This window comes from Nestor notabilis, unplaced genomic scaffold (genome assembly GCF_000696875.1).
Source record: "Nestor notabilis isolate BGI_N333 unplaced genomic scaffold, ASM69687v1 scaffold11258, whole genome shotgun sequence".
NCBI lineage: Eukaryota > Metazoa > Chordata > Aves > Psittaciformes > Psittacidae > Nestor > Nestor notabilis.
In genome coordinates, this window is record NW_009939950.1 from 53,679 (window position 1) to 78,581 (window position 24,903).

Here is a 24,903-nt window from a genome sequence, read left to right on the forward strand (position 1 = left end):
CGCGAGGGGGCGAAATCCCCTCCTTGACCTGCTGCTCACACTCTGGGGGTGCAGCCCAGCACACGGGGGGCTTCTGGGCTGCTCTCCATCCATTCCCAAAAATCAATGTATAATTTCAAAGGAAAAAAAAAAAAATAAAAATCAATCAATTTATGCTTTGACATTAGAACTCACTCATAGAAATGGGACTTGGAGATGGACAGGAAGCTGCAGTCTCGATTGGCCTTGATGGTGAAGATCAGTGGTTCCCCAGTCAGGACCGCAAGCTGCCCCACGAGCTCTCCTGGGTGGGTAATGAACAGGCAGGTGTCCTCCTCTGAGTCTATCTTCCGCTGGTACACATGAAGCATCCCCGAAACCACAAAGCAAACATTAACATCCTGGAGAAAATGGAAGAAGAGCTCAATATAATCCCTGAAGATTCTAAAGCAATTATCACAGTGACAGCACTATCATGACCAATCTGTCTTCCACAAAGCTCCCTCTGGTTTTGAACAATTAGGTGATAAAATAAGACACAATAGTGAATTATTAAAAGCAGGTTATGAATATTTAAAACTAAGGAGCCACAATATTGACAAATGTGTTTCTCTTTGTATGGTTATGAAAAATGAAAGCTGCATTTGTGAGATCTCGAGGAATAACACCACAATTGCCAATGCAGATAATGGGGTAATTGCAGCCGTGTGGAGAGTGACGTCCCAGGTCAGCTGAGCAGAACACAGCAGCTCTGAATCTGGAGCAGCCCCTCAGCTGCTTTCCAGAACCTGTCCTATTTACACAGTGTTATTATAAAGGAATCTCGTTGTATCCTAAATAGAGTTTTCTATAAACAAATAACACTGGATTTCTATTTTATTGGGGGGAAAAAATACTGCAATTGAGAGACATGACTGAAAGCCCGCAGCGTGGAGCATGGCAAAGGGCTTCCCACACTCTGCAGCTCCTCAGGAAGGATGGAGTTATGACAGTCTGTACCTTCTCTGAAGGTTCCTAAGAGCTAAACACAGACAAGCACCAGATTTCCGCTCTGGCTCTGACTACACTGCTATTCCTTGTGCACAGAAAGGCTGCAAGTTGGGATTGCTTCGCCTGGAGAAAAGGCGGCTTGGGAAGGGTCATGTGGCGATGTTTTATTTACCATCAATGCATATAAATACCTTATAGTGGGGGGCAAAGACTGAGCCACACTTGGGTTGTCTCTCCTCCCAGGCGGTGGTCACTCACCTGATCTCCCTGCCTCGACAGCACAGTCCCAGCAGTGACCTGGTGCAGCGTCACTTTGCCGTTCAGCAGCGAAGGATCCTGGAGAAAAAGGGTACAGAGGGTACAATTTACTGGTCTGTGCTCATGTAAAGAGCCAAGATGTGAGGAAGCATCCGAAGAAAGCAAATGAGAACAATCATTACTAAAGACAGTAAATACTTGAATCTCTTTAAAAGATGGTGCCTGATTTTTGTACTTCTCTCCCCAACAGCCATTTCTTTCAGAAGAAAAATCAGGTTTAATTCATACCAATGCTCAGACTTGGATTCTTAATGAGTCTGTATTTGTCAATTCTGTCCCCAGACTCTTTTAAGGGTCTATAACGAAATGAGACCTCGATCAGCTGGTATGAAAATCATGAATTATGAAATTACTTTCAAAGGAAGCTCCCCCAGAGTAATGAATCCTTGTGTCCATGACCATGCGGATTTCACAGGAGAGTGGGAATTTTCCACCTGACTGAAGAGCACAGGGGAAGGAGGGTCTGTCCAAAAGCCTGCCCTTGGTTTGGACTAGAGCTCAACCCTTGCAATGGCAAGGAGCTGGTCCAGTTAAGAGTCTCAGCTGATCAGAGATTCCTTTCCAGCTCCAAAACTGGTCACCACCATAATCTTGAGCGCAGAACAGAAAGGGGAAGAATTTTGTTTTCATCTCAAAGAACTGCCCATATAATTTGGTGTCCCACATGCAGTCAGTGCCAAACCCCAATGCTTGAGGCCACATTTGCTTTGACATATCTTCCACCCAAAGCAGCAGATCTTCAGCAGCTCAACATTTCTGGCTTTAACCTGCCAGAGGGGAGATGGAGATGAGCTCCGAGGCAGAAGCTCTTCCCTGGGAGGGTGCTGAGGCGCTGGCACAGGGTGCCCAGAGAAGCTGTGGCTACCCCATCCCTGGCAGTGTTCAAGGCCAGGTTGGACACAGGGGCTTGCAGCAACGTGCTCTAGTGGAAGGTGTCCTTGCCCATGGCAGGGGTTGGAACTGGATAAGGCCCTTCAACCCAAACCACTGTGTGATTGCACAATTTTATTATCATCATCCAAATGGGTAGAGGCAAAACCTCAGCTCAGTTACATGCTTCTTGCATTAAGCTAAGCCCAGGACTTCCCCACAGTGGCAGAACCACCTCGAGCAAGAGCTGTGTGCACAGTGATACAGCTCAGCACGAGCCCCTCAGCAGAACCTGCCCATAGTCACGAACCTCATTGCTGCAGGAAACAATAGCAGAGACGTAAACACTTTACCATTGCCACTGCTCTGCAGGGTTTTCTCTATTCATTTTTGGTTGGAAAAAATAGAGCAAGTGAAATAATCAGAATTATTCTTTCCACCTCCAGCTGATAAAGAGAACAGATCTTAATGAAAAAACAGTTTTATTGAAAGCAATCTGTTTGATGGGAACGTGTCCAATGCAGGGAACCTGACAAGCACCTGTCAAAATATTGCAGTTCAGCAATATCAACTAATTCCTGTGATGGTTCTGCTATATTTATACATTGATGGTTGTAGGGTATTACCTACTCTTATAGGCAGAGCTCTAACTATGGAAGCATCTCACAGTAAGGGAATACAGGCTCCCCAGTGAGCTCTGCTTACCAACAGCTTTCTCTGCTGCATTAGCTCCAACAAAAACTGTTGCAAGGATTTTCCTCATGTCTCAGACTCCTGAAGTACTGGAGTAGACTGCACATAAAGCTGTACTCAGCTCTGGAGAGCTGTAAGAGCAGCTTCGTCAAAAACCTGCCAGAAATGACTTAGCAATATTGGATTCTGCCTTGGGCATGAAAAGAGCCTGAATGACCTCCAAGCAGACCTTGAAATCTTATTTTCTGTGCTATTACTACCCTGAGTAAGCAATGAAGGAGGTGACAAACGAGATCACAGACACGGTGCATCCTATCTGGCACCTCCTCTCTTGAATGGGCCAGACCAGCAACCCCAAATCCAGCACTGCACAGTTATAGGGTTCGAGCTGAACAACCTCCAACTGATCCCCTCCAGCCACTTGCTTCTAGGAAAAGGAGTGCCAGCACAACTGAACCCATTTCACAGCAAGTTTCCTTCTTGGCATCACTAGCAGAGGTTTATGATGCAGACGTGAAAGCACAAAACACTTCTAAACACTACCCAAAAGCAGGAATTAACTGGGACACACCACTGTTTTGTTGTAACTCAGGCAGAAGAGATACCCTGCAACATTAACTCTCATTCCTAACTGCAGACAGAGCTGAAAACATGGGAAAGATGTATGAGATTGAAAACCATTCATGACAGGGATCCAAGGAATTCAAGTTATTTAAAACAAATGGAAAAATCTTAATTCTGAACTCAAATACCTAAAGCGCATTTGAAACAACACCTCCCTCCTACAGCAAATGAACCCTTCATGTCTTTCTTACAGTCTCACAAAAAAAAATCAAACACCTAACCATAAACCCCTGCCCCATCTGCCATCAGAGTTTTATTCACTCTGATGGGCTGCTCTGAAAAATGACAACTTCAAATGCCCTCAGCCAGCTAAGAAATAAAAGATCCAGGACATTTCTTTAAAAGAAGAGCTCACAGGATTCATTTTCTTCCTCTATGGAAGTAGTATTGAACACAAATATTTCAAACCACAATAAGATTTTTCTTCAATTGCCTGGAGAAGACTTGACTTTTGCTAATCCTGCATAGAAAAAACTAACACTGACCTTTATATGAGATCAGGCTACATTCGATCTGTTTCTTATTTGCTTGTGACAAACTGAGTTGCTACAATATCAAAGTTTGAAAAACCTCCCCTATTTCACTATTTAGATCTCCTACCTTATTTCATGATAACTTAGATCCTCATGTTACAGACACTGCCTACACTGGCACAGAGAATCTGTGGCTGCCCCATCTCTGGCAGTGTTCAAGGCCAGGTTGGACACAGGGGCTTGCAGCAACGTGCTCTAGTGGAAGGTGTCCCTGCTTGTGGCAGGGGTTTGGACTGGATGAGCTTTAAGGTCCCTTCCAACACAAACCAGGCTGGGATTCTATGATACTGTTCCAAAACTTTAGTCTGTTCACTTTTCACTTAGTGAGAAATTTATTCTAGATTAAAAAAATAAATAAAAAATGCTGTAATTAGGAGCTTCAGAGATCTCGGAATGTTTGTTCATGATCCAAAAGTCTAAAAAGGAAGACACCAGTTGTATACTGGATACAAACTTCTGTCACAGGCAGTGCCTGAGGCCAGTCCTGTCAGGAACAGGAGGCTGATCAGAACAGATGGGAGCATCTAGTCCTGCTTTATTTCATCTGCAATTTACATAATTGTAAAATAGCCTGTAGCCTTTCATGAGGAGAAAAATGCCTGAAAAAAAACACCCAAAACCTTACAATTAACCTAACAAGAGAGTTAATTCTCCTGCAGACCACAGACAGTACAGCACCCGCTGTCAAACCAGAGACGGCAGATCATGTATCTCGAGCCCCACTGCTGGCAGCTGAAGGATCACAACCAAGAATTGGAAGATGCAAGAGGAATAATTTAGAATGGTAAAATCCAAAATTAAATCCTTAAAAGGAGCTTTTGAAGCAGAGGAGGAAGCTGCAGCAGCTGTGCCCAGGCCTCTGGCAGCATCACACCCTTCAGTTAGTCAAATATATGCTGAAAGAAAACCAGAATACATGGAACTGATTGAGACAAAATGTAGTGTTTCCACTAATTGCCCTATTAGCTGCATGAACAGAGACACCTCTGTAGTGAAATGCAGCTGGAATCATAGGAATGATGAAAACAAACATTTTCATTCCTTCTTACACCACAGAAGTGATAAGCAGGGGCTCAGCTCACCAGTGACGCCTGCGAGGGCACCAAAGGGCATGGCACAGTCCCTCAGCTCTGCAATGCACTCACAGCCCTTGGCCAAACACACAGCTTCAGTTCCCAAACCCATCAAGGCACTCAGCGCTGTGCCAACAGGATTAATGGATTCAGCCATCACCTGAATGCCTCTACATAACTTCTTCACACAGGACATGAGAGCATGAAATTACAGGGCAGCAGAAATTGCCAGTTTACTTCTCACCCAGATAACTGCACACAGTGAGGAAAGATCCATGCAGTGCATTCCAGTGTGGTCTTTTCACATGGCAGAATAATGCAGATTTATGGCAGTGCTGCTAATAACTTCAACAGACCAGAGAACAAACCACTCAGCCAGTCTACAGTATACCAGGGAGACAAGTTACTTTTTAGTGCTTAGCAGAATGAGACGAAAAGCAAAACCAAAGCCACTTCTTCCTGCAATCACTTACATCAAGTTTCATCAAGGTTGAAAGGTCTTTCTTTGCTGCTTCAACGATGGCATCAATATGTTTGGTGTTACAGACATCTTGCACAGCACTATAATGGAAAACTGCTGAAGGAGCTTCTGCCACTGTCACAGACTTCTTCAGTATCGACTGCAAGAACAGATACACAAGTATTGATTTAAAGATTAGAATTGGCATCTACCCAGCAAAAACTTGCCATATCGTCTGTGTTCTCTACCCACAACTGGTGGCCTGCATAAAAAAAAGCTAGGTTTTTAAAAGCAACAGCTTGCTAACTTCATTATCCTGGTATTTCTCTGCAAGGCTTGACACTCAAGTCAAACAAAGTTACTCATCACAGCTTGTGGAAGGGAAGAGTAAGAGAATTCTCAGAAACTGGGCAGTTGCCAGCTTGAAAGAACTAAAACTTGATCAACACTATATGGAAAGATGAAGAAAGGATGAAGTGTCTGTCAAGCTCACACAGTTTCTCTTCAGATTTTGGTTTGTAGTTTTATAATTCAAGAGCATCCTTAACTTCCAGGTCAGTGTTCATAAAAAACAGAACACGAACAGAAAAACAGGTTTACAAATTATGACTGAAATCCCACAGGAAATTCAGAACTAAGACAAGTTTTGCATTTCTATTTTCACAAATAAAGCATGGTCTGACAAACTCACCTTTCCAAATAATCCTTTTCCTGAGTCAGAAAAAGGCAGTAACAGCTAAAGGGGGCCTATAAGAAACCTGGAGAGGGGCTTTGGACAAGGGCCTGTAGGGACAGGACAAGGGCAATGGCTTGAACCTGCCAGAGGGGAGATGGAGATGAGCTCTGAGGCAGAAGCTCTTCCCTGTGAGGGTGCTGAGGTGCTGGCACAGGGTGCCCAGAGAAGCTGTGGCTGCCCCATCCCTGGCAGTGTTCCAAGGCCACGTTGGACACAGGGGCTTGGAGCAACGTGCTCTAGTGGAAGGTGTCCCTGCCCATGACAGGGGGTTGGGACTGGAGGAGCTTTAAGGTCCCTTCCAACCCAAACCACCCTGTGACTCTATGAATACCTACAACCAAGAAGTTGCAGCAGTGCTTTCCCATTACTTGCCAAGTACTCCACAGAGTTTCCAGATCTGCTCTCAAAGCCTGAACAGTCACCCAAATCTCCTGAAACAACTACAAGTTAAAACACACCAGTACAATAAGACCAAAATCACAACTAGTACAGAGTTGCAAGGGCAGTGCTTTAAGTAAGGGGGATTACTGAAAGAACAATGACGTGAGGAAGTGCACTGCAAGCACCACACTGGGCTCTCCAAGGGCCAGGACCTACCTTGCCCCCAGCTGGGCTGCTGGCCACGTCCTCCAAGGCAAAGTGAACCCGGGCTCTTTCATACGCCATGTCCATGTCTGACTTTGCGCCACTGGAGTTGTCTACAAGCAATACAGAAAGCCTTTCGTAAGCACCTCCTTTATTACTGCTTCTCAGAAAGTGCACAAAGGTGAGCAACTTTGTTTTTTCATTTCTTAAGATGAGGATACAATAGAAAGTGGGATCCTCAGATTCTTATTTTTTTCCTGGTTCCTTTTGACTCAGAAGATCTGATGGGAACTTTCAATCTGCTCACCTGAGCTGAGGTATACAATACATCCCCAAATTCTCACATCCACTCTGTCCAGAGTACAATCATTACTTTGGGGTAGACAAAACAGGGTCATTTGGATCTAAAGATTATCAGGAAGAGGCAAATTCACCAAAGAGAGTTTCCTCATTGCTTTCAGGAAATTATCGTTATGAACCTTTCCTCCACCAAACCAAAGCACTTCTTTTGTAGACAATACATAGCAAGAGCTTTCAGAGGGAGAATATTATGATCAGCAACTTAAACCTCTCCGCAGACATCATTCCCTAAATGATGCCTAAAGTCATTGCAGCTCTTTTCTGCAACTTGTCCAGACTTTCACATGCTGAGAGATTCCTGAGCAATTCCCTGCCAGGCCTCACTTAATTCATGAATCTGTCACTAACAACTTCTACTCCCCATTTCCCAAGTTTAACACATCTTCATTATTAGCTCCTTGGCTGTCCCATCCACCTTCTAGGAACCTACCTGAGAGAATCAACAACACAAAGATAACTGGGAAATGCCTCCCGTGTCATTACCTTGAATAGGACGCCCATGATTCAGGCTGGTGATTCACAGAGGAGTTTAAGAATCACGCAGAGATTGCAGTTTCCTTTAATAAACCTATAATCCTTCCTATCACATTTCTATGCCTGATAGATCTGAAATCTATACTCAGAAAAGTTTAACTATTCTCTGACCTTTTTCCTTCTGTTCCTTCATTGTTCTTATACTTTTGCTTCCTTAAATACAAACTGCTGCTCAAAAATAGGATGAGCCCTTACGAAATGCAACTGTCTTTCCTGACTATTGAATTTGTTACTGACTATACTCTGACAGGGCTGAAACTTTTAACTCCCCGACCCCAGTCAGGACAGGAGTGAATCCTGCTGTCCCAAAGGCTCAGATCTACCTCAGAGGGCTCTTTTCCATGTTACCTACAAATATGGACAAACCCTTGCATGTAGAAAATCCACATTTGCCACTAGGGTCATAACATCATTTAAAGATCAGCCTCCAAACAAGAAACCCAACAAGTTGACCCGAAGATTGTCACCAGCAAAACTTAACTTCCAAACCATAAGATCAAAAACCTAAACCACCACCAAAACCAGCCATCCCCAATCCACAAACCAACACTGTTGATACTGCTGAATTTCATACACACTGCAACATTAAAGACCCTAAATTAGTTATAAACAACAACAAAAAAGAGCTGGGATAATAGAAATAGCAGCCTGGAACTCCATATGGGCTGATTTGACTGCCTGTCAATTCCATTGCCTCACAAATCACAGTGTCAGCAGAATTACTAAGCCCAAAGACACCAAGTGCATTTGAAATCTAAACACACAATTCTCAGGTTAAACCTAAATAATCTGATGATGGGCATGGAGGCACGAAAAGCATCCTCTGCACAGCTCTGCATAGTGAAAAATCAAGAGAGGAGAAAGAGGAGGCATTCTAAGAATGAAAGCTTATGTCTACCAGAGTTGTATTCAAAGAGAAACCTTCATCTCAGTCGTAGGTACAAGCTTCCCACACAGTGATTAATTAAACTGTCTTGTTGCTCAAATGGGAGTTAGAAAGGACACAGCAGAACAAGCTTCAACTAGAGGTGTTGAGTCAAAAGAACAGAAGGCAGTGGGAAACTCGGGATGGGGGGATGCAATCCTGTTTGGTGACCACATGCTCCCTGGGATCCCACACACTGCTGGTGTGGAAGTCACTGCAACAACACTGGCAGCCGACCCAGTGCCTGCAGAGTTTCAGCTGCCTCCCTCCTCCCAAGCACTCACTCACTCAGCTACTAGCTTCTCCTGACACGGGGTCCTACACTCCTGCATCTGTGCTGCAGGGTCAGGGCCTCGGTGCTGAAGAAGGAAAAGCAGCTTCTCTTGACTCCTGATAAAAAAGTCCCAACAAACCAACCAGTAAAAGGTAACTGCTACTTAACTTAAATCAAGTTCATAGAATCCCAGCATCATCAGGGTTGAAGGGACCTCTGGAGATCATCCAGTCCAAACCCCTGCAAGGGCAGGGCCACCCAGAGCAGGTCACACAGGATCATGTCCATGGTGGGTTTGGGATGTCTCCAGAGATGGAGACTCCACAACCCCCCTGGGCAGCCTGTTCCAGGGCTCTGACACCATCAACATAAGGAAGTTCTTCCGCATGTTGAGGTGACACTTCTCACGGTTTAGTTCATGGCCATGGCTCCTCATCCTGTCACTGGACATCACTGCAAAGAGTCTGGCACCGTCCTCCTGGCACCTGCCTTTGAGACACTGATCTGCACTGATGAGATCCCCTCTCAGGCTGCTCTTCTCCAGACTAAACAGGCCCAACAGAGATTCTCCAGACCCCTGAGCATCCTTGTGGCCTCCACTGGACCCTCTCCAGCAGCTCCTTGTCTGTCCTGTACTGAGGAGCCCAGAGCTGGACACAGTGCTCCAGATGTGGCCTCACCAGGGTCAGTAGAGGGGGAGGAATCACCTCCCTCGACCTCCTGCCACACTCCTCCCCATGCACCCCAGGATACTCTTGGCCCTCCTGGCCACAAGGGCACGCTGCTGGCTCACAATCAACTCCCAATGCTCCCAGGTCCTTCTCAGCTGACCTTGTGAACACTTCTGGCAACAATAGAACTGGTGAAGTTATCACATACAGAAGACCCTGTTGTTTTATTTCTTTCACCCAATTCTTCTGTCCAGCAGCCCAGATGCTCCTCGAGCCTTACTTACATTTTTCTCCACATAAAGGGTTGTTATACTCCAGAAGCAGACTAGCCCAAGTTGGCAGGGACATGCTTCCTCATCTATGTTTCAAGTTATACAGCTATAAAAATGAGGCAAAAATGTTTTCCCCAAAGTCACCTTGAGCAGTTTTTGTTAACTGTAATGAGCCAAGCAAACCAACAAGCTGCTGAGGTAACAGCACCTCTATGGCTCTGCTAGCAGGCAGCTGGCTCTTCCCTCAATCAGTAATAACACAAACAGTATTCCCAGGGAGCCCAAACACACAGCAAGGGAGTGGAACAGAACCTGAAGCAAGATATGATCTTTTCATTAAAGACATCAAGATACTTCCCATGAAGCTAAAATGTGACTGTAACCTCAGTGCAGTTAACAGAGATCAGCTTTGGTCACTGAGGCAAATCATGATTACCCATTAGATATGCTCCTTCTGTCAGTAAAAACTCATTTTCCCACTCTCTAAGCAATGTGTACCCTGACATAACTCTTAAGACACATAAAAGGAGAGAGGAAGGACAACTGGACATACTCACTGCTAGGAGTGCAGGATCCTTCCACTTAAAAGCTTCAAAGAGCATGCATGAACTCTACCTAAAGTGTGACAGGGCTGCTCGTAGGCAGATCTCACTGAACTACTGCATGTGCCCAGGAGAAAGTGGCTACATTCAGAGTCAGCATTACTTAACTCACCCCTGATTTGAGCCTGCTGGTATTTGTATAGTGCAAAATAACCCAATAACACGTGTGAAAATAAAGCTAAGTCTTGCCTGGGTCAGTTCAGTATTTTCCCTTACCTTGTTTCTCTGGTTCAGAAAGATGATTTACTTATCCCTAGCCAGAAACCTGCTTCCCTGTCACACCCATCCCTCTGCACAGTAACATGGAAGTTATGAAAAAAAAGTGAGTGGGACCTTGTACATCTGCACAGAAGAAACAGAAAAGGGAGTTGATCAGCTCTCCATTATTAAAAATGAAGTAACCATTGAGATGAGCTGTGAGGCAGAAGCTCTTCCCTGGGAGGGTGCTGAGGCACTGGCACAGGGTGCCCAGAGAAGCTGTGGCTGCCCCGTCCCTGGCAGTGGGGCTTGGGAGCAGCCTGCTCTAGTGGAAGGTCCCCCTGCCTGTGGCAGGGGGTTGGGACTGGAGGAGCTTTAAGGTTCCTTCCAACACAAACAACTTTGTGGTTCTGTGATACCCATTCTTCTCCTCCCTACACACAACCAACTTAACTTGATAGCAGCCAGTGTTAGAAGCCTTACACTGGGGAAGCCCCTCAGCACTGGGGGCTCCCTCAGCCCACCTCCCTCCTTTCTCCTTGTCTCCATACTCTCTAAGCCTTCACTCACAGTATGTTCTGATCTCCTAAGTCATTTAACAGTCAACACAAGCATTACATGTTATCGTCTAACATGGAATGTTATCTTCTAATGTACCCAGAGGACCTTTATTCCACTGATTAAATGACTTCTCTATTAACAGTATCTTCATAATGACTACAGTATGTAAGCATGAACTTAACTACCTCAAGATGGTTGGTTTGGTACTCAGCTAAGGAGAGACAGATTCCTTCCTCCTGTGAGTCACCCAAGCAGTTGCAGTTTCTCCACCCTGAACACAAAGCTAACCTACACAGCTGGCTCAGAGAAGATTTCTAAGTGGAGATGATAGAAGTTCAGCAAAATGAATACTGCAGCATCAAAACAGCTCATAAATGTCTCACCAGAGCATTCGGTGATAAGTCACCTTCATTACCCACTCAAAAAACATTCCTCTACAAGCAACAAATCCATGTGATGTGCTCTGTGGGACCATCAGCCAAGCAAGTGTGTCATCTTTGGCATGAAAGATGACAGCATATCATCATAACTCACTGTTTCAGTTATATCAATTAATAAAGCTCTTCATTTGTAGGTGTCTTGGAAGACAAATCGTTGTATGCTCCCCATTACTAGCAAAGACAGCAAGGGAATGCTCTCTTACATAATGATCCATTTGTGACTTCAGAAAACACATTTCTGACAAACGAGTTGGCAAGCAGCTCCACTGCTTGATGGTTGTCCAACACAAGGAGGAAGAGTAGCCCAGTGCTCCAGAGATCACATGTCTACCCCACAGGATTAGGTACGTTACCCATTGCCCACAGCTTTGCCAAGCACTACTTACTAGAGGTCTCTAGAGACCCTGCATAGGGAGGTGATGAAAGGCTTCTTCTGAAAATATGCTCAGAGTTTTCTGTACCAGAAATCTTCAACGGGTCTGAAATTCAGAAACAGAAGTTGCACAGATCTAAGCACAAGATACTCCCTCATGCAATAAATTCCACTGACAGCAAGAACCTCTCACTGCCCACTTTTAAAACTCACTAAAGGCTGTTAAAGGGCTTGAAACTCCAGTGTTAAACATTGTCTACACCTGCTTCCTGCTTTCCATTTAATTAAAAGTTTTCAGGCTCAGTGGCAAAATTCAACTCAATCTATTTTTGTAGGTTTAGGTTTCGTACTGACACTTCAACCTGGAAGCCTGCACATACCCAGCAACTGTTCTGCCAGCATCAGAGTGCAGCATTGTCGCAGCTCCTCCTATGAAGCCAATGTTAGGAGCCATTTTTTTCTCCCCTTACTTCTCAGTATCATGAACAAAGCAGTAATTTCCTATGAAAGCTAAGGACAATCCAAAGACTTCAACCTGAAACTGAGTTAAGACAATCTCTAACTAATCAAATAAAAATCATCTGATCAACAGCACAATGATTAAAGAACATCAAAAGGACAGTTACTACACACTTCCAGAGACATTACCTATTTCCAGTGCTTCCCCAGCTTTTTCCAGCTTCTCTCCACGATCCTCCTCTGACACATTAGACACTTGTCTCTTCACTGCTTTGCTTGAGCCTCCTCCAGCAGTGACACTTGTCACAGAGATAAGGGGGATGGCTTGGCTTTGCTGCAAGACACAAGGTGCAAAGCAAATATAACCCAGCCCCTCATACGCCTTAAACAGGACTAGAGCCTGTGCTGACCGCAGGGGCCTTCCCCCACTTGTGGTGGTCAGTGAAAGATTATCAAAGAGGGCTCTGCAGTATCTGCCAGCTCCCTCAGCACCCTGAGGTGCATGCCATCACAGCTCATGCATTTAGATATGTCCAGTTCACTTGAGTATTCCCTGACCTGATGTTCTTCCCCTAAAGGTACATCCTTCTTAGAACTGTTATGGGTAGAAGTGACTCAGTCTCATTAACAAATGTCAGGACTGTTCAGACACTGGCACAGGGTGCCCAGAGAAGCTGTGGCTGCCCCATCCCCGGCAGTGTTCAAGGCCACGTTAGACACAGGGGCTTGGAGCAACCTGCTCTAGTGGAAGGTGTCCCTGCCCGTGGCAGGGGGTTGGAACTGCAGGAGCCTTCCAACACAAACCAGTCTATGACCATTGATATGTACCCACATATGTGCACAGTTGGGCAGATACACCAGTGGGAAGCGATCCACTTCTTCAGACTTCTGAAATTTAAGCTCCCCCCCCATTCCCTAGATATCAGCATGGGCTAGGGTTTGTGGGCTGTTTATAACAAGTATCTTCTAGAGTAATGTCATTATTCAGTTAATATGTAACATTTGCTTTATGATCTTCTGAAAGAAGGAACACCTCCCTGCACCAAGGCTCACACAGACTGTGTACGCCAGACTCACACAGTTGAAGAGCTCTGTAGTCAGACCAAGGTAGTTGTGCAGTGCCAGGAATGTCACTCTCTGCAGCCTCACCATGATGATCTAGAAATGGAAATAAAGCAGCAACAGAATGGATTTAGTGTTCTCCCACACTTGTTCTTGCATTTAAACAGTTATGCACCAGAGTACCTGAAGGGACTTCATAAGATACAGACTGTACCCTAAGCTTTATCAACCCTTTTTAGAAGTTGATAAATTGAGGCAAAGATAAAGTGATTTACCAAGACTTCACAATCATCTGATGGCACGAGAATCTGAACTCTTACTCCCAAACACCAAATAATGCTTTTTGTTTTCCGTAAACATTAATAACAAATGTGCCCTGAAATAAAAGCATTTCCTTCCATTTTCCCCCCTCATTATTCCCACTGTCCCCCATACAGAGCCTGTTCTCCTGCTCTACAGCACTTCACTCACATAAGCTAACAGTGTCACCTGACCTTCCCCTGCCCTGCAGCTCATTCCCACTCTCAAGCCACCCCTCCTTTTGTATCCGCTCACACGGAGCAAATTAAATGGGCATAATGATGTGTTCTCCTCAACATTGGTACGAGGAGGTTCATGTGTCACTCACAAATCATCCAGGCACAAGGATGAAAGATGTAGAAGTGTGAGTAAAACCAAAGGACAGACCTGAATGACTATTGCTCTGCGGGACAACACAGCAAACCCTCCAAACTGAGATCCTGAGTACACAGGTCCCTGTGCAGGCTTCCACGTGCAGGATCATAGACAGTTTGGGTTGGAAGGGCCCTTAAAGCTCCTCCATTCCCAACCCCCTGCCACGGGCAGGGACACCTTCCACTAGAGCACGTTGCTCCAAGCCCCTGTGTCCAACCTGGCCTTGAACACTGCCAGGGATGGGGCAGCCACAGCTTCTCTGGGCACCCTGTGCCAGCGCCTCAGCACCCTCACAGGGAAGAGCTTCTGCCTCAGAGCTCATCTCAATCTCCCCTCTTTACCTAGTATCTAATCTAAATCTCCTTCTCTTGTAATCAAGAGACAGACTTGCAGGCTCACCTGAGAACTGCCTAAGCAAAGCGAGGGAAGGTGAACTTAAAACCAACACAAAGCACAGCTCTTTCCTCAGATGCTGACAGTTCCTTCTGAGGTAGAAATTCACATCAGTCTGAATTCTGTGACTTTTTCAAAGCATCACCCCTCAACAAACAGCTTCTCACTGTACATCGGTCCTTTTTCAGAACATGCAAGAGTCTCTTCCACACTCTAAGCCATTTTGAAGCATAACCATGATGCAGTGCCCATGCCAGCATGTTCTACTCCACCAGCACCAAGGAGCTTATAGGCAGGTCAGGCTGATTTGAGAGGCTATCACACACAGAAACCAATTCAATAAGTGTGTGTGTGTATACGTGTACATATATATATATACACACACACACACACATATATATATACACACATATATATATATGCATTATTTCTTCCTGGTCACGATTAACGCTGAGATCATTAAGTCCAGGGCTCTAAGAGCAAGAGGAGCAGCAGAACTAGTCTAAATCTTGACAAGAAGCTGTGTAGAACAGTTCCATACCTGCAAAAGCATGATGAGCTTGCTGAACTTCAACATGTCTTCCACTGTAACTTGGAAACTAGAGTGATTTCTGCTCCCACCCCAACTCTACCTCACCCAAAGCTTACCTGTACCACTCTCACCAGGGTTTCAGGGTATTTCTGGAAGACGTCTTGAAAGGCACTTGCTGGTAGCCTCAGTATGGTGGAGGGGATGGCTGCTCGGGCTGACACTGTTTTGTAGGGAGCAGGGTGACCCTAAGGGAAAATTTCAGGGACACAAAGTTAATCCACCAATTATCAGACCCAATTCTTCCTAAACACTGCCCAGATTTCTACTCTGATACCATATCTGCCTGACAGACATCCTCTGATCACAAAAAGCCTTGAGCTTGTGCTCCATAACCCGCAGGTGGTGTAATGAGGGCAGCATGGTCAGGAGAATTCACACCTGCAACTTCCCTGGCATTAAACAGAGACAGGGAAGTGAGAGCCACAAGGAGTATCAGGTTCAGGGGAATGAGTCCATCAGCTCTGCCACAGTTTTATTACAGACACAGCAAGGCTTTGGAGTATTTCAATTTCAGCTATTCCAGACTGCAGAGAAAAGAGGTTTTCTTGGTTTTATTATCTGAACTGATGGTCAAGCTGTTCGCTGAAGTAACAGTGATAGACTCACCCAGCAGCAAAAATATAACCAAGTTGTATTGTAATGACATACAAAATGGAACAAGACAAACAGCAGGCAGACTTCCTGTGTTCTAAGATATATATATATATGTGTGTGTGTTTGTATCTTCATGTATATATGTATATCTATCCATATGAAATAATCCAAATGACAAAGCCAAACAGCTTCTCTTGACTTAAAATGAGTCCAGACATCCCAAGTTGCTTGAAGAACAGATGGAGAAATAACAAACCAATGACAGATAAAGCTGTAAGTGGGTACAACAGAGATTTTTTTTACCCTAGAAGGCAAGAAACTGGTTTAGGATTTTCCCTCTTGAATGAGAACAGAATTTAACAAAAACCTATCACCAAACACTTGCTAAAGAACAGGACCCCTTCTACTCTATTAGTAACTGCTGAAAAGAGCATCTGTAAGTCATGAATTCATTTACTAACACACAAAACATAGATTTATCCAATATTTCTAACATAAAACCTCATGAAGTTCAACAAGGCCAAGTGCAAGGTGCTGCACCTGAGTTGCTGCAATCCTCAGCACAGACACAGGCTGGGAGATGAAGGGACAGAGCAGTCCTGAGAAGGATTTTGGGGTACTGGGTGATGAGAAGCTCCCCCCAATCCACCTTCAGTGTGTGCTTGAGCTCAGAACCCCCCCCATGTGCTGGGCTGCACCCCCAGAGCATGAGCAGCAGGTCAGGGAGGGGATCCTGCCCCTCTGCTGTGCTCTGGGGAGACCCTCCCTGCAGCCCTGATCCAGCTCTGGGGAACAGCACAAGAGGGACGTGGAGCTGCTGGAGCGAGGCCAGAGGAGGCCACAGAGCTGCTGCAAGGGCTGGAGCAGCTCTGCTCTGGAGCCAGGCTGAGAGAGCGGGCTGGGTCAGCTGGAGAAGGCTCCTGAAGGGGAGACCTTAGAGCAGCTCCAGTGCCTAAAGGGGCTGCAGGAAACCTGGAGAGGGGCTTTGGACAAGGGATGTAGGGACAGGACAAGGGGAATGGCTTTAACCTGCCAGAGGGGAGATTGAGATGAGCTCTGAGGCAGAAGCTTTTCGCTGTGAGGGTGCTGAGGCGCTGGCACAGGGTGCCCAGAGAAGCTGTGGCTGCCCCATCCCTGGCAGTGTTCAAGGCCAGGTTGGACACAGGGGCTTGGAGCAACGTGCTCTAGTGGAAGGTGTCCCTGCCCGTGGCAGGGGTTGGAACTGGAGGAGCTTTAAGGCCCCTTCCAACACAAACCAGGCTGGGACTCTGTGAAAAGGAGCCCTCCTCTGATACTGAGTAGGAGCTAGGGAAGAAATGGAGTTTCTACTTAAACAGTCACCCTCCAGCTTCCGAAGGTTCCTGAGCCGCAGGAGGCAGACACTAAACACACAGATGTTACACACCAATTACACACACAATAACTTGTGAGTCTTCCAGAGCATCAGACAACTAAACACCATTACTGCAATAGAATTCCTGCCCAGAAAGCACAGCAAAACCAAACCAGGTATGTTCTATACAGCTATCAGCACTGGGGAAGCTGAAGCTCCAGCTCTGTCTGCTGCTCTGGAAGTCATGATGAGGCAGATTCTAAAATTAAATTAAATTAATTGGAACCAATTTCTTAATTACCCAGCTCCAGCTGCCCTTCCTATGAAACACAAGGGTGGTATTAATAGCTTTGATTTCCATGTCCCTGAGGGAATTGAAGCTTTCAACATCTCTGACCTCCAGTGTAGAGCTTCCAGGGGCCCTCAGAATCCTGAGCTCCTTCTAAGTAAAGAAATTAACAAATGACATTTCTGTGCTTTTGCTGCACCCCAAAATAAATGCAACATTCCTCTTGTACAGCCCAGCTTAAAGCCTGGCTTTAGACAAAGAAGTCATTTGGAATTCTCCTTATACTCAAATACAAATGAAAATGTACATATACATCGCTGTGCCTGCCATTAACCCAATTTCCTACCAATCTCTGCACCAAATACATGGTATTTTTACTATGTTTAAATTCCACTGTTCTACAATCACACACTGAGCTCAAAAAGAAGAGGTAAACTATAATCAGTAGTGAACTGGGGTTTTTTTCCAACAGAGAACTTTATGTTCTCAACATGGGTAACTATTAACTTCTGTCTCATTCTAAGAGCTGCAGAGTATATGTGTAGGTGAGAAATGTCACAGCTAAAGAAGTAGCTGAATCCAGATAACACCTAATCACAAACTCATAGAATGGTTTGGTTTGGGTTGAAGGGACCTTAAAGCTCATCCAGTTCCAACCCCTGCCTCGGGCAGGGACACCTTCCACTAGAGCAGGTTGCTCCAAGCCCCTGTGTCCAACCTGGCCTTGAACACTGCCAGGGATGGGGCAGCCACAGCTTCTCTGGGCACCCTGTGCCAGCGCCTCAGCACCCTCCCAGGGAAGAGCTTCTGCCTCACAGCTCATCTCAATGTCCCCTTGGGCAGGTTAAAGCCATTGCCCCTGTCCTGTCCCTACATCCCTTGTCCAAAGCCCCTCTCCAGGTTTCCTGCAGCCCCTTTAGGCACTGGAGCTGCTCTAAGGTGTCCCCTTCAGGAGCCTTCTCTTCTCCAGCTGCCCCAGCCCAGCTTTCTCAGCCTGGCTCCAGAGCAGAGCTGCTCCAGCCCTCGCAGCAGCTCCGGGGCCTCCTCTGGCTTCGCTCCAACAGCTCCACGTCCTTCTAATGGCCAAGTCCAAATGAATTTCCTTAAGAACTCTGCTACAGGAGACAGAAAACCTGCCATATTCTCCCTATCCCCTTGGCTTGGATTTCATCTTCCTCTGCTCCAATCTGCCATCCTCCACACTACTCCAACACTGCTGCAACCCAAAGTGCTTGCAGCAGCCAGCCACTACTTGATAACCTCATCCATCATGTCCACTGCCTTTAAACACACTTGAGCCCTACAGGCTCACTTTCATCCAAGTGGCTTTTCAGCTTCTTTTTATACTCAGACTTTCTTTTTTCCCCTCCTAAGTCACGGTCAATTGATCCATATTCCTCTCAGTGCCTTCTTTTCCATTCCAACTATGCCACCTGCTCACAGTTTTCCAAATACCACCTCTCCACATGGAGGACAAAAGAAGAGTATACTCCAAAGCTCCAGCAATCAACAGCAAACACCATGTGTGCTCCTCCTCTGAGTTTTGAGCAAGCAGCATTTAGTTGCTCTGAATAAGCAAGATGCAGAACATGTCTCATGTCACAGCCACTATCTTTGTAGTTAGTGGATCTAACTTTTCAATTTAAACAATTGGAAAATTCAATTGCAAAAGTGACTCTTGTGTGACATTCTTCTAGATCAACCAAGAGGTCACCCCTTCTTGCAGCAACCTCAAATTTTCCTGCACATCTCTCAACCAAATGGGGGATCAGTGTTACTCCATGTGTTACAAAATCAGCCAAAGGAGTCACAAATTCAGCTCAGACAACTGAAATCCCCTCCGAATACATTGCTTTCTTCATGTCAGATCCACATGTTTGGTGGTACAGGGAAACTTCATTAAGGTTCTGGTGCCTGCAGGCAGTTCTGAGGCTCATTCACTAATCTGGAATGCCACTGCCACATCTCCTCTGTTCTGATCAGCACTACTTTCTCTCTCTCTTTGCCCATTTTCATGCTACTCCCTATACCTAAAGTCAGCAAAGAGCATAAGGAAGAGGAAAAACAGAAATAAAACAACCACTTCACAAAGCTGGAAAACAAGAGACAGAGTTGTAAAAATAAATGAGGACAAGTTACATTAGCAAAAGGAATGGCAGAGGGTTTGTTATGTACCCGTCTGCACACTGGTAACTCTTGGCAACACTTTGAATCATTCTGATTTTCTCATTTACCAATGTTGTAAGTAATGAGAGGAAAAAATGATAGAATGAGAATTACAAAAGCAAAACCAACAAGAAGAAACCAGCCACAAGACATAATGAATGGCAACCACCCTCTAAAAAAACCAAAGCCACACACCCCTGTTCTAGCAGAAGGACTCCTTCTTGTTTATTCCAAAAGAATATAGGCAAACAACACGACTGGTATTGGTGTTCCTGTATGATGGTCCTGCTCTTTGGAATATTGGCATTAAGAAAATTTACTGGTAGAAGTAAAGGGCAAAGATACCTCTGAATCTGCCACTAAATTGGATTTGACAGCAAGAACCAGACTTGTACAGCCCAAATTATTCACATGCTATTGTTTTCTACAGAAGAAAATGTGAGCAAGCTTAAAAATTGTTTATGTCTTTCCATAGGTTTTATGGACACTATAGATGCAATGAGATACACCTGCATCTAACAGTGGCAAAGAACACTTCACAGAACCATTAAAACTACTTACACAGAGAATAACAGCACCTTGTAATGAAAGGAGACAGCCAAGCACAAGAGAAACATGGTACAAGGTCAAATATGAACCACTCAGTGATTACATTATCTGCACCCTCTCAGCTATCAAAATCCTCCAAGGAAGCACTTTAGGTGCTTGTGCATCACCAAAGATGATGAATTCCCCACCTTCAATTCAGGTATTACTAAACGGATGCACTGTGACAATTCCAGCAAAACCCTCGTTGGAATTCCAACTGCAACAAAATCCACAGCACTCATCTGTGCAATGAACATGACCCACAAGCCTTCAGCTTGTTGCCTGTCAAAGAGCAACAGCCTTCAGAGGGGCATGAGCAGCATGAACATGGGAGGCAGAAATTGAATCCATCAGCTGGTGTCACAGTGTAATTACAGCAATAACAACTGGCAGATTTAGTCTCATTAGACTAAATAAATTCAGTAAGTAACAAATCAAACAGTGTAAAAGCCTGGACTTGTGGCCCTGACCTGCTCCTCCGACTGCTCTGTGACCTTGAGCAAATCAAGCCTTAGTTTTCCAGCCACAGAAGAGTAATTCCAATCCTACTGCTTATCAGAAATAGCCAGTGTTACACTGGTAGGCTACACATCCCAAAACCAGCTTACACACCACAGAGCTTACAGCTGGGGAGGCCTGGGAGGAGGAGGAGAACTGGTCAAAGGAACATTTTCCATTCTGACTTTGTCCCAGTGATATTCAGAGTCATCTCCCCACAAGGGGCTCTGTGACAAAAGCAGCACTGCAGGAAACTTGCAGTCACGAACTTACCGTGATCACATCCAGAATGCTGAGAAGGCTGTGGACACTGTCTCCTGCCAGCACCTCCTTCACAACCACTTCTGTTCCATCCTGCAAGTGTAGCATAGATCAGTGCAGGCTCAGAGCTGCACATCTGGCAGATAGGGAGCACTTCAGGAAGCTTGCTTGCTCTCAGTCTCCCAGATACTCTGAGCAGTCTCCAAAGAAACAGTCCCTTGTTGCAACTTGGGTGTTTGTTTTCTCTCTGCTCTGATGGAAATGTGCTCATTCAAACCACCAAAGTTTTAAACCACCATTCTGAAAGTGATGAATCTAAAGAAACTAAAAGCCAGATTGTTTCAAGGGAGATGTGACCTGCTTGTGTTTGCTGTGGAACAACCACTTTAAAACAGCTCCCTTCACCCTGAGACAAAATCAGCTCCCTTTAGTCGAGGGGTTACACGTCAAGAAGGATGACGTGTCAATGGTTTGTACAAAACAAAGAACAGCAAAGTGCAAAACTACATAGAAATCAGAGAATGTGGTATAATTTACTAAGACAAACCCCTGCATTTTCAGCCACCAGAAAACTGTTCACAGGTTAAAGCTAAAGTCAAAGCTCAGACAAGAAGACACACCTAAGTTGGCAGAAGGGGTGGCAAGGACTGGCACTCAGCATTTCAAGAGTCACCCATAAAACAAGCCATCATTTCTTTTCCCTGTCTACCCAAAATGCATTCTGGATGTTCCCCCTCCCAGGCAACACTGCTAGTACCACACTAGAGTATTATGGCATGGAGTATACTCAGGCTCTCCTGCTGTGGACACAAACTGGTCTATACAGCTACCACCCAAGACAAGAACGTTCCCAGCAGCCCAAAGAGCCTGCCTTGCACCCTGCCCTCCCTCAGTAACTATGCAGCCAGAGCTCATGAGAACATTTCAGAATGCCTGGTCAGCACTGGGCTGCATTCTCTTATCTAAGACACTGGGCACCACACCTAAAAACCTTGATCTTTATAAATATCATGCCTCTGAAGCAGTTTGAGGTAATCCTTTCTAAACCATGATGATTCAAATGTCTACGTTTAATCAATGCTTAATGATTCATGCTGGCTTGTATGCTATGCCAAGTGATTTATCGCAAGAACCACAGACCAGTTTGTTCTTACACTCTCCTGAATGCAGACTTCCAGCTTGCCATCCTGCACCACGTAGATGCTGTTATCCAGCTGCCCAGGGCGGAAGATATATTCGCCTTCATGCAGCTGCACAAAGAACATGTGCTTGCACAGTTCCAGGAAGAGAGGCTTCTCAAAGTGGCCGAGGACCCTGCAGGGAAGAAAAGGCAAAGGGAAACCTAAAATTAACACTAATCTTGGAAAATCCTTCGTAAATTAGCAGAATAGCAGAGGAACCCCAGAGCTGGTTGTGGCATGGCAGGAGGAGCAGGACTCCCCCAGACAGAAGTGCAAAGCACTGTGAAACACTGAAAACTGGAAACACTGGAGCTCTTTCCTGAGTAGCACCCTGAACACCAGCAGGCTCCAAAGGAAGTACATCCAGTCTTCCTCAAGCCAACAGCAGCTTTAGAAGAGGGACAAATATCAAAGTCTGCAAATTCACACACTGCATGAGAAGTTACCCTATGGACCTTTCCCTTCCAGTGCAGCTCCCTGCCCATAGACCAGAACATGAGGAATACTGAAAACAAAGGGGAAAATTCCTGCCATCTGCATGTATTTGAAAGTTTGGAATATTCCATCTCCTGCAGGTAAAGTGCAATTGGGCTCCTCCGACATTGAAACTAGCCATTTGCTACCAGGCAGACAGAAATGCACATCTTAAAGCTGATCACGGCATGCACAGCACCAGAGGGACACCTCCCCATGGCTCCATGAGCTCCCATTTAACAAGCTCAATCAGTCAAATTCTACTGCAACATCAATTAGTCACAGGAGGTCAGAATTCCACAGCAGAAAGTTTAGATGACTTAAATACCAGTTTTAATAGCACCTGTTTGACCTTCGGGACTAAACTGTATCATAATTAGGAGAGAAATGAACATGCACAAACAAAACCAAAATTACAGATCAGAAGATCTCATCCTCTTTGCTGGGTCAGCAAGTTTAACCCCTTACTGAACAGGCACAAAGCCCATCCCTTACCTCAACCCACCAAACAGCTGTGGGGATTAAGTCAACTTTGATTCTATTTGTACCCTTTTTAGCCATAGAAGTGAAAATTCTGCAGTTTATGGAGCTGTCAATATGGAATCCAATTAACATTTACCAATTCTGGTGTTTTCTGTACCAAAAAATTAGCTGATACAGTCTAAAGGGGACTTTTTAAGTGCACTGACAGGAATCTGCTCATGTTAGAACAGCTGTCCCGAATTCAGGCCACTAATTCATGTCCTTTTAGTTTTCTAAATATACTCAAAGATTTCCCTAAAGTTTCTTGAGAATTAGATGTCATCCCTGGCAGTGTTCAAGACCAGGTTGGACACAAGAGCTTGGAGCAACCTGCTCTAGTGGAAGGTGCTCTTGGACACCTTCCTTCCTTGGCAGGGGTTGGAACTGGATAAGCTTTAAGGTGCCTTCCAACACAAACCAATCTATGATTCAACGATTTATTCTCTTCTCATGCTCAGATGAATTTTCAGTCAACTCCTTAAAGGTTCTGACCATGCAGTGATAAACTTTAAGACTTGACACAAACTGCCAAATACTCAGAACACCCGAACATCCAACAACACCCAAATCCAAACTTACCTTCCTGTTTGACATTACCTGACATTTTTAAGCATGTACAGGACTTCAGAAGGCAAATGGGAATTCTTGACATCAAACTCGGTCAGATCTGCCTCTAGCAAAGAAGGAGGCGGTTCTTTGGGCTGCAGAGTTGGACATTCCTTCTTAATCCGCAGAATCCTGCAAAAAAGAAAAAAAAAAACACACAAGAGAGGAAGTTCAAGAACTCCCTCATTTGTCTCAAGCATGGGCTTTGCACTGCCACTAAGGCTGAGTACAATACTAGAGCACACTGTGCCTAGAAACAACTGTTATCAATCAGATAAAACAGAAGTGTTCCACTCTCCTGCCTTCCTTCAGCAAAACCAGACACTGCTGCGGGCATAAACCTCTGTGTCAGCAAAACTTCCCAGGAAAGCGCCAGGCTGTGGAAAACCAGCAGCTATGAAGAAGTGTGATGCTTGGGATAGGTTCCACATCACAAAGAAAAAACCCCAAAACCAGCCTCCATGGCATGAATACTCCCTTCCCAAAGGCCCAAGTACCTTTTAGCCAAAGATAACACTTTTGCGCGCTTCCGCATCCGCTGGCGAGGCACAGTATTCCCAACCAGGGAGTTTGGGAGGGTTGTAACCTGGGGGAAATAATGCCAACAGAACCATTTACTGAAAAGCAAACCAAAACACCAACCCATTAGTTCCAACCTGCAAAGGCTCCAACTCTGATCTACCAAGTCATTAGACCGTGAGCAGAGCGAAGCACTCGTGTGAGACCCCAGAGGACTGGAACAACATCTCCTCCAGGCCCAACTTCTTTCTAAAAACAAGTTTAATAAGTGGCTACTACAGTGGTAATGGAAGGTAGAGGGAAAAAGCCCTTAGCTACACGGTTCTTACTCAGGAACACTCAGCATCAGGCAGCCAAGTGACACATAAAGCACCGATGCTCCCATATCAGGTTGGGATGCAGTCCCGCAGTAAAGCGTTCACCAGGTTTAGCAGTGACCACGTGCCACCTCCTGGAGAAACGCAACAACTGCAAGAGCAGGAAAACCCCTTTTAAAACATTGTTTGTTTCTCAAAGAGTTGAACCCCAGGGAGAAGTTTCCCTCACAAAAGAAATCTGAAATTAGCGTGGAGGCTCTTTGGTGGATTTTTGTTTGGTTTTAAGTAAAATCTTGGCGTTTT

At 45.2% G+C, this 24,903-nt stretch overlaps 1 protein-coding gene across 1 annotated transcript in view; it reads right to left on the reverse strand.

The window, feature by feature from the left end:
* LOC104410065 (patatin-like phospholipase domain-containing protein 7) overlaps positions 1–24,903 on the reverse strand; it is a 73,520-nt gene that overhangs the window by 42,669 nt on the left and 5,948 nt on the right. The window contains exons 5-16 of the mRNA XM_010020123.1: positions 24,262–24,350; positions 23,756–23,896; positions 22,136–22,295; positions 20,994–21,074; positions 15,309–15,437; positions 13,608–13,688; positions 12,720–12,864; positions 12,085–12,177; positions 6,874–6,974; positions 5,554–5,700; positions 1,228–1,305; positions 175–380 (exon numbers count right to left, since the gene is read on the reverse strand). Of these exons, the coding sequence (XP_010018425.1) occupies positions 175–380; positions 1,228–1,305; positions 5,554–5,700; positions 6,874–6,974; positions 12,085–12,177; positions 12,720–12,864; positions 13,608–13,688; positions 15,309–15,437; positions 20,994–21,074; positions 22,136–22,295; positions 23,756–23,896; positions 24,262–24,350 (1,451 nt within the window). The remainder of the gene's footprint in view (positions 1–174; positions 381–1,227; positions 1,306–5,553; positions 5,701–6,873; positions 6,975–12,084; positions 12,178–12,719; positions 12,865–13,607; positions 13,689–15,308; positions 15,438–20,993; positions 21,075–22,135; positions 22,296–23,755; positions 23,897–24,261; positions 24,351–24,903) is intronic.